Source organism: Dromiciops gliroides, chromosome 4, assembly GCF_019393635.1.
Source record: "Dromiciops gliroides isolate mDroGli1 chromosome 4, mDroGli1.pri, whole genome shotgun sequence".
Classification (NCBI taxonomy): domain Eukaryota; kingdom Metazoa; phylum Chordata; class Mammalia; order Microbiotheria; family Microbiotheriidae; genus Dromiciops; species Dromiciops gliroides.
Genome location: NC_057864.1, coordinates 201625090 through 201635543, shown reverse-complemented (window position 1 = coordinate 201635543; position 10454 = coordinate 201625090). Strand labels below are relative to the sequence as shown.

The following is a 10454-nucleotide window of genomic DNA, read 5'->3' as shown; positions in this document are numbered from 1 at the left end:
CCCTGAGGGTCTGAGAACCGGGGTGTAGAAGGGCCCAGTTAAAGGAGGGAGTGTTGGCAGTCCCAGCATTAGGGAGTGTTGAGGGAAATTAATAGAAGGTGGGGCTGTGTTGGAGAAATGCCCTATGATTGGCTAGTTGGGGTAGCAGTGAGATAGTGGATTGTAATATGTGCCTTACCATCCCCTCTTCCCCACCCCCAAAGACCTTTCCATTAACTTTGCAGACCAGTGATCTAAACCAACCCCCTCATATTACAGATAGGGAGACAGGACCAGAGAAGAAGGGCATCTGTCCAAGATTGGAACAAATTGGTAGGTCTTCTCCAAGGAAGTTGAAGAGCATTTAGTCTAGGGGAAAGGGGAGAAGAGGGGCCCAAGGAGCCAGTAGGACCCAGTCCCTCACAGGAAATGAACTAATAGCAAAGATCCATAATTAGGCCCATTATCCCATCATCAACACCCCCACCCTCCCCAACACACACATAAACACACAAAGTTGAAAACGCCAAGCATCGCTAAGGATTTTTTAATGTTTCCTCTCTGTCTTCCATAGGCCTCATTAAAAAAAGAATATGCATTTTAGTGTGTGCTACATCATCACCAGTAAACATTTCATGTGCTGCCCACACAGGGGTGGGGTCCATCCCCATTCCCCTCACCCTGTCCCAATAGGCTTATTATCCCCTTCCGATTCTGAACTGTCACTGGCCATGGACATCATCCAAGTCTGTGCTTTTAAAGAACTAAGTTAGTGTTTTCTATAGTTGCCGTCACCTTCGTCACTAGTTGTCTTAGTCTTGTTCTATCCCTTCCCTTTCACCTCCCCTCTAACCCTCAGTTCCAGACCTAGGCTATAGTTTTATTTGATTCTTTGGGTTTTTCACCCTGCCCAAAGCCTCTATGTCAAGGAGAGAGATGAAGGGCAAACAGGGTAGTTTTCAGAGAAAAGAAAAGAGTGAGTGGAGAGCTAGAGGCCAAGCCTCTTGGAGGACTAGTTAAAGAAAGTGGGGGTGTTTATGCTGGAGATGAGATTTGGGGTTGGGAATCTGTTAGCTGCCTTAAAGTATCTGCAGGAAGAACTGGAGATTTGTTCTTGGGGCCTTAAAGGCAGAACTAGGACCAGTGGATATAAGTGGTAGATCAACATAAGGAAACATTTCCTAAAGGAGCTAAGCCAACATGAAATGAGTTGCCCTGGGAGGTAATAAGTTGTCTTTAAATTAGAGCTAGAGGAACCCTTGTCAGGGATGTTCTATTGTGGAGGAGGTTCCTGTTAAGGGATGATTAGACTAAATGACCTCTGAGGTCAGTCTGTGCTGAAACCTCAATCTCAGAGCAAGGCTGACAAACTAATACAGTAGGACTCACTTTACAGCTCTCTAGTGAGAGAGTCCAACCTGCCCACCTATGGGAAGCTTCCCACTACCAGCCCAAGAGATGGGTGGCCCACAGTGGGGGCTGGGATTTCAATGAAACTCCTAAGGAAGGAAGGGGAATAGGGCAGGTCAATGAAGAGGAGAACAGGCAAATCTAGGAGGGACCCTACTCCCCATTAAAGGCCTTTTTTTCCCCCAAAGGAAGTAGATTAAAATTAAAAAGAAAAACTACACCCACGTTATTTGAAAGGAAAAAAAAGGTAGGCTGAGCCAATAGCTGGTCCCTGTGTTTAGGGACTGGGGAGAACCCCAGACCCAGGTTTTATTATTATCACTGCTCCCACTTAGCTAGACTACATTTCAGACTCACAACCTAGGGGCCCTAGAGGCTGCTGTGGGAGAGCGGAGATTTTCCACATGTACTACCCCAACCCAGCCACCTGGTGCTGTTTAACTCCAAGGGGCCCCAGACTTCCTGCCTGGGGTTCTGGGAGGCAGGAATGGAGCATTGTTGAGGGGGAGGGGAGCAGCAGGAGGAGGGACTGACTACAGCTCCCAAACCTGCCGCTTCCCTTCCCCCCACAGCCAAGCCCCTTTACCCTCCAAGACAAAGGGAGCCCCAGTCTTGTTTGGGGGAGCCCCAAGCTCCTCCCAGCTTCTGTTCTTAGAAGGGGGCAGCAAGAGTTCCCAAAGGAGGGGGAATGGAAGGGGGAGCATTTCCCAATCAGGCTCCAAGAACTTTATAGCTTTCTTCCCAACACTTTCCCCTATCCCAAACGCCCATTAAAAAAGAAACATGGTGGGGTTGGGGGGGCACCTAGGTGGCACAATGGATAAAGCACCAGCCCTGGATTCAGGAGTACTTGAGTTCAAATCTGGCTTCAGACACTTGACACTTACTAGCTGTGTGACCCTGGGCAAGTCATTTAACCCCCATTGCCCTGCAAAAAAAAAGAAAAAAGAAACATGGGCAAAGAATAGGTAGATGGGGGCGTGGGGGTGCTTCTCAGAGCATCCTCCCACCTGCACCATGTGTAATGCCAACTCCTTCCTTTCACACTCAAACCTCTTTCCATCAATGGCTAGTTGCCAGAGAACAAAGTCATAAGTCAAAATCTAGGGGGATGGAAAAACGTGGGGTGGGAGAAGTTTAGAAAGACATAAAGGGTGGGGGAGAGGAAGCCACACAGAGTAGGAGAGAGGGAGACACTCATGGAACAGGAAGGGAAAAAAGAAAGAGACACACTATGTGCTAGAGAAACAGATCAAATGGAGGTCTGGCTCTGCTGCCCTGGTATTGCTTAACATGGAGAGGCAATCAGATTAACATCTGGTATTCATTTGGGAAGAGGGAAGGGGACTAGAGAGAAAGGAGGAAAATGGATTCCTGCTTCATTGTTGAAGTGTCTATTGGCCAAGAAAACAACTCCTGACCCCTGGATGTCTTGGGGAAGAGCAAGCCGTCCATAGATGTCAAGTAAATAATCCATCCCCACCCCCTCCAACCCAGAGTTGCTTGACTCACAGGTTTCACCAAACCCCACATCTAGGAAAAAGGAGTCACAAAGAGGACCAAACATTCTATTCACAGGCAAAGATGAATTACAGAGGTGTCTCCTGTAACTAAGACTTCCTGCCAAGGACCCTTCAATGGGTATTTTCTATCTGGACTCTGGGAGCCCCATAGAAAGGTGGAAAGTCACAGGGAGTGGGGACAAAAATAAGTCAGTTGTGCAGAGCTGCTGGACACCATCCCCACCCGCCCCCTTCACACACGGATCTCGTCCTCTTCCTCGTCCATAAAGGAGAACTCTTTGTTAGGCTGTCGGGCAGGTGGGACCCTAGCCTTCTCAAGCCCGTGGAGTGCAGGGCTTCGGTCCTCTAGGATTCCAGAGGCACAGCTGGAGATGGAACTACTGTCTCTTGTGGTATGACTGCCCACACTTCGGGCAGAGGCCGGGCTGGGCGCTGCCGCTGCCCAACTCTCGTCCTCCAAGGTGCAGGGAGGTGGCAGCGGTGAGTCTGGACCAGGCTTCCCTTCCTGCTGTAGGAGAGGAACAGTGACAGAGGGGGGGGGCTGGCTGCTGTGGCTTGGGCCCTCATCACCATGGCAACCATCCTCTTCCTCTGGGTCCCACTCGTCTTTGTCCATGATGCTAAGGACATCCCCCAGCATGGAGGGCCCCAGGTCAATATGGAAGGACATAATAGATTCTGCATGCTTCAACCCATAGCCAGCCTTGGGTACGTGAGGCAGGTCTGTGATGTCCCCAAAGGCCCGCTCATCAAGGATGGGGTCAGGTGAGTGGGCACCCCCAGATCCATTCAGGCGGGGTGTCTTCTCCCCAGCCGCTCCTTCCTCCTCCACCTCTTCCTCCTCTGCTCCTCCAGAGGCCGCCTTCTTCACAGGACTGGACGAAAGGCTCTTGGGCAGCTTGCCAGACCCCTTCTCCGCTGCCTCTTTCTCGTTGAGCTGTGGCAGGGACACGGCATTCTTCACAAAGAGAGCAGAATCCCGCAGAGAGCCCAGCATGTCCCGTCGGTCTCCCCGTGTCACCGACTGAGACCTCTTGCTCCCCCGAAACTTTCGAGACAGGAGGCTGGGTTTAGATGAGGTGGTAGCACTCGCTTGCTCTTCGAGGGACTCAGGGTCTGGCTCCCCAGCCTTACTGTTGAGGAAGGAGGTATCCCCAAAGGCATCCCCGGCGCGCCCCACATGCATGGTGTGGCGGAAGTCACCCAGGGGAGCACTGATCATCTCTGCTGTGAGGTCCACTCGCGAACGGCGCTTCGAGTGGGCCGAGCTGGACACTAGCTGCTTGAGAATCGGCATCTTCCTGGGTGAGGAAGGCAGGCCCTCCCAAGGTCAAATGCAGGATGGAGGAATAGATCTCTCAAGTCTAGATCACGATGAGGATGGGATGTTGAAGAGAATACAGTAGCAGGGTCTGGAGAACAGGACACAAAGGGTTAATGCAGTTTGGAAAAGCAGCATATAGATACAAATAAATCTGCTGAGTTATTGGTTTGGGTTTTGTTTTTTTTCCCTCTTTTAAGACTCAGCTCCCTTTTCTCAACCTGGCTACAAAGAATAGAACAGATAAAGAGAGTCCAAAAGATGGACTTTCTCAATCTACCCCACCCATTCCTCCCTCTAATCACTCAGGGCCAATGGCTATTAGCAATTCTGGTTTAGAAAAGAGAACACCCAGAAGAACTCCAGACACCCAACTGGCCAGCTTCCCTGAGAAGTGAATCTATAATTCTCCTACTTTTACATAATCACAGAGTATTAGAGTGGGAAGGATCTTAGAAATCACCCAATCCCTTCTACTCTCCCTCATTATTATTTTTCTTTTTTACAAGATAAGCAAATGGAGACCTAAGGAAGTTAAGATAACTTACCCAAGGGAACAACACAGTCACACAGAACTAAAACTCCAACCCGTGTCTTTCGGACTCCCAAGCCCAGTGACCCTTTCATCACCCCCACATTGCTACCGCACCATACCACAAACTAAAACGTGGACCCTACTCTGGTTTGGCAGTCACCCTTCTACCACCTCCCAACAAAGCTGGTTTTTGAGATGGGGGAAGGGAAGGGCAGGTCATAGAGTCCAAGGTCTAAGAAAGAGCCTGACTCTTTTGATGATAACCTGACCTTCTGGAAAGTTCTTTATGATACCTAACCTAATTCCTGCAAAAGTCACTGAATGGTTCAGTTATGGGTCAGAACTGAAAGAATTGGGGCAGCTAGGTGGCAAAGTGGATAAAGCACTGGCCCTGGATTCAGGGGGACCTGAGTTCAAATCTTACCTCAGACACTTGACACTTACTAGCTGTGTGACCCTGGGCAAGTCACTTAACCCTCATTGCCCTGCCCCCCTACCCCCCAAAGGCAAGGTCTTATACATGATCTAAATTGCACACCAAATACCTTTCCCTTTGGGGGAAACTCCTAGACATGAGTCAAACCTAAATTTTCTTTAAGCAATTTCCCTCTTGGGTCTGGGGGGCCCAGAGGCAATGAAAAATTCTGTTGAGAAACCACAGTGTTCCAGGGACAGCAGACCAATGGAAATCTAACTTCTACAAAATTGTTGAGAGACTAGGCAACTTGTCTGTTTACAAATAGCTCCAGTCAATTAGTCACAATTACTTATTTCCCATAGGAAATCTAGGTGGACTTTCTGATGGTTAGTTAGAGATGTGATAGATACTTACCTCAGAAGCCTTCTTTGAGCAGAAGAGACCACCTACCATTTATGATTACCTGAACCAGATATTGGCCCTTAAAATATCTCCAGTGAAGGAAACATTGGGTACCTAATTCTTTTCCCTCCAATTGAAGGGGACCTCAGTTAAAATAGAGGAGAATACTGAACCCAGAGGGAGCTTGTATCTTACTTAGAACTACAGATAGCTATGGAGACCCCTCGGGTACAAACAACCTACAGAACATCAGAATAATGATAGCCAACCTGACCCTTTAACAACTTCAGGTTTACGAAGCAGGTCTATAGCTGGTGACTGACCCATACCCTCAACCAACTTAGAAAGGTAGGGCAGAGAAGCCAACAGGTCACAAAAGAGTTAGACTCATATGACCCCTGACCTAAATTATGATGTTACAAGTGAAACAGAAGACACAGTCATCCCTACAAGCCAAGCAACAATACTAGAGACAACCCATGTAAAGGTACCCTGCATGTAAGTTTGCTGATACACATTAACTGCTTCATGTTTGAATTATGTTTATTTTATGTCTTGTTTTTATGTAAATTTGCTTACCGACATGTTACGCAGTATTCTATACATAGCAACAGCTATCTATCAGCTATGAACTATTTTGTCCACTTGTTTATTTGTGTATTTGAAGGCAACAAGCACTTATTAAGCCCTTACTGTGTGCAACATACTGTGCTAAGTCCCGGGGATACAAAAAGAAGCAAAAACATAGTCCCAGTCCTCAGGCAGCTTACAGTCTAACGAGGGAACACAACACACAAAAGAGGGGAATGAGGTGGGAGAGAGGGGATGTGGTATCAAGGTCTACAAAATGGAGGTCGTAAAAGAAACTCATCAATGGAAGAAGGGGACCAGCATTGGGGAAGGATGTGAAATATGGGAATCAAAGAAATAATACCTGTAAAAACACTTTGCAAACCTTAAAGTGCTATGTAAATGTTATCTATTATTATTATTATTATTATACATTAAGAGTTATACTCATGTTTAATAGTTATATTTGTTGTAATGCTATAGCTAGTTCGCTTTGTTTTGTTGCTACTGATGACTTCCTTATGTACTATGGATGTGTGTTAGGGCCTGCATGTAATTTAGAAGCACCCCATTTAGTGATGCTGTGTGTTAGGATTGCCTTTTGTGTTGCTTTGTATTGTTAATGTGCATTTGCTTTGAACAGTATTGTGGGATGATTACCCACGACACTGGGATAATCGCCCTTGTTGTTTTCAAAGGAATGATGTTTATTTTGACGCTTATGCTATAAAACTACAGATTTCAAGTTTACCCTGGTTGATCTTTTTTTTTTAACAAGGGACTGCAAAATTCTGGTGTTGGGGATAGATATAAATAATACCTGGGCTATGAGACTTGATAAGGAAACCAGAAACTCAAACAAACACTGTCCCAAAAGCTTATTGATTTGCTAATGTCTTTCTGAATTTAGTTTTGAAGGCTTCTGGGAGGAAGAAGCCAGAAAAGAAGAATTAGATCATCCATGGGAAGAAGTGCCATTGGCAAGATGGAGATTTGTCTGCTTCCTAAAGGCTATATCTCCTCTCTAGCTCTTCCAGAATCCTGATGTGCTCTGACAGGATGATAGGCCTCCAGAACTGATAGAAGTGGTTAGAGGAGAGTGTAAGACACTAAAGTCACTCTCTTTAAGGTCCTTCTCTTGTCATTTTCTTACCAATAGTCCTCCCCGCTCCCCATCCACAGCCATTGGCATTTTCAGAGTATACAGGCTGGGACTGAACAACCGCCTAATCGCCAAGCCAGTGTCTGTCCCCCCCAACCCCCCAGTTTGTCCAAAATGTTCAGCAGAAGGACTTGGTAAATCAGGGTTAACAAAGGGCATTAAGCATTAGCTTAGCATTAGAATGGGCGAGAAGCTGTTCTGGCCACAATGAAATGAAAGCCAGGTCCCATGCTCCATCAAATCAACAACTATCCAATCTGCAGTTCTCAGCAGCTCTGTCTTTACAGGACCTGGTTCTATGAGGTTGAATGCAGAGGGTATTGATAGGATATTGGGAAGCAGCTATTTTTATTTTTTTGTTTTTGTTTTTTGTTTTTTAGTGAGGCAATTGGGGTTAAGTGACTTGCCCAGGGTCACACAGCTAGTAAGTGTTAAGTGTCTGAGGCCGGATTTGAACTCAGGTCCTCCTGAATCCAGGGCCGGTGCTCTATCCACTGCGCCATCTAGCTGCCCCCGAAGCAGCTATTTTTAAAATATAATTTTAGTGTTTGCACCAACCCTGAGAAACAGCAGGGAAGGTATTATCCCTGTTCAACAAATGAAAAAAAAAATCTTTATTAGAAGAGGATGCATGACTTGTTCAAGGAGGCTGTGCTGATCCTTGGAGCCCAGTTCAGCATTCTTGCCACTGTGCCAATTAATTACCTGGTCTGGCTCCTTCCCTGCTTTCACCTCCAAGGTTCCTTAGTTCCTCCTTTCCTGTTTGCAAAAGCTAGTCACAAAATTCTCCTCTTCTAGTCTGTTAACCAGGGATTCTTAAACATTTCTGGGTCATGGACCTCTTTGGAAATTTTTTCAGAATGATGTTTTTTAAGTGCTTAAAATAAAAGATATACAATTACAAAGGAAACCAGTTATAATGAAATATAGTTTTTAAGAACCCCTTTCTCTAGTTGAGGCAAAAATAAACACAATGACTACAATGATATAAACAGAAAGAATCACCACCCAAAGAAATCAAAAATGAATGTAACAAAATAATAATGAAGTAACACGCTGCAAAGAAAGAAAATGAGAAGACACTGCCACCCCACCCCTTTGCTGAGGCAGGAGGGGCACAAGGTTGTACATTGAATAGATTTTCAGATCATTTGGATGCTGCTTTTTTCCTATTCGTTTCTGGTCTTTAATCCAGCCTCAGACACTTGATAGTAGCTGTGTGTCCCTGGGCAAGTCACTTAACCCCAATTGCCTCACCCACCCCCCACAAAAAGAAAAATACTATTTATTATATATGATGCCTCTCTGTGAGGGGAAGAGAAGGCATACTGGTGGAAACTACAGTGTTATAAAAAAAAGATATCAATAAAAACTCATTTAAAAAAAACATTAATTTTTTTAAAGTCCTGCTCTAAACAATCTCTCTCATATAACTAGAGCCAACAATCAGTCTGGCAGCTTCCTCCCTCCTGGCTGCTGTCTGTACCTCCTCTCCTTATAGACCAAGGACTCAGATCCGAATCTGAGTGGGCAGCATGGCTAATTGGGGTAAAGATGAAAAGGGAAAGGTAGGGTAAACAAGGAGAGATGAGACTGGCAATCACTCAGATGGATCTGCTATGCCCACAATTCAAGCTCCTACCTGGATAATCCAGGCAGGGCAAGGTGTCCACATTGTACTCTGATGCCTCTTTTGTCACCCACCCAGGACTAGGAGCCTGATTCCCAAAGCGTACTTAAAACCCATATGATCTTGAGAATACTGTTCTAAGATAAACACACACACACACACACACACACACACACACACACACGGAGATGAAAAAGAAAGGAAGTGATCAAGTAGGAGAAGAGGACAATGCCTAATTATTCCAGGGGCATTGTTCTCCTGGAAAGGATCCCTGTAATGGGTAATGTAATGTAATGTAATGTAATGGTTAAAGTGCTAGATTTAGGAATTAAGAATGGGTTCAGATTCTGCCTTGGATGCTTACCAGCTCTGTGACCAAGGGCAAGTCACTCTCTGAGCCTCACTTTCTTCATCTGTAAAATGAGAAGGTTGGACTAGATAGCTTCCGGCTCCAAAACTATGATTCCACGAGCCCCAGAAAAGTCAGCCTTCCTTCACTCCCAACCAACTCAAAGTACATTATTACTCTCTGGCATTTAACTTCCACCTCCACACCTCGGGGAACCTAAAACTTGCTGAGTAACCCAAGGTTTGGAGTTAAGGGCTGGAGAAATTAAAAGTTTCCAGCTGCAGGGCTGGTTCCCTTCTCCACACTCATCCAAGGGCCATGGCTTGCAACTTCTATTATCAGTACCAAGAAAGGTCCACTAAAGCTTCTCCTGGAGGTCCCTTATGGGTTATTTGTGGCTCCCAGCCCACACTTGCGGAAAGGCAGATAGATAAAGGAGCTTCTGTCAGGAGGAGGAAGGAAGTTAGACCTGACCTCAAAAAAAAAAAAAAAAGATGGCTAGGTATTTGAGTAGAAAAACCCAGCCTTGAGCTGTTACGATTTCTCAGATCATCCTCTTCCCAAGCAGTTATTGTGAGAGGGTTGGGGGGCAAATATAGAAGGAGCTATTTGTTTAAGCCTGTTGTGCAAATCAGGATCCCTGGCTCCTGTTCATAGAGTCCCAGAATGTCACTTCTGGAGGGACTTTCTAGAGATCCTCTAGTTTAAACGTCAACCGCAACCTTTCATATTAACAGGGAATGAAAGCGACCTGCCAAAAATCATGCCACCAGCTAGGGTCAGAACTCAGAGTAGAACCCAGATCCTGCTGAATTCCCTGCAGTCCTTCTCCCTGGTACCGTGTTGTTTTGAGTCTCTGTCCTCCAGGAAGATAGTAACAGCCTTGTGATATAGTGAAAAAAAAAAGCATTCGATTTGGAATCAGAACACTTGGGCTTGAGTACTAGTTTAACTTTCTTATTTAATCCTTATATGTTGTTCAGTTGTTTTCAGTCGTGTCCGACTCTTCACATTCCCATTTGGGGTTTTCATGGAAGAGATCCTAGAGTTGTTCCCTCTGCAGTTCATTTTACAGATGAGGAAACTGAGGCAAACAGGGTTAAATGGCTTGCCCAGGGTCACCTAGCTGGTAAGGCCAGATTTCAACTCAGGAAG

The 10454-nt window shown here is 45.8% G+C and overlaps 1 protein-coding gene across 3 annotated transcripts in view; it reads right to left on the bottom strand.

Annotated features, from left to right (window-relative positions):
* Positions 1-496: 496 nt before the first annotated feature.
* Positions 497-10454, bottom strand: part of CDC42EP4 (CDC42 effector protein 4) — a 30035-nt gene continuing 20077 nt past the window's right edge. For all 3 annotated transcript variants that reach the window (XM_044005156.1, XM_044005157.1, XM_044005158.1), the window contains exon 2: positions 497-4324. In XM_044005156.1, the coding sequence (XP_043861091.1) occupies positions 3145-4209 (1065 nt within the window). In that variant the 5' untranslated portion in view covers positions 4210-4324 and the 3' untranslated portion in view covers positions 497-3144. The remainder of the gene's footprint in view (positions 4325-10454) is intronic.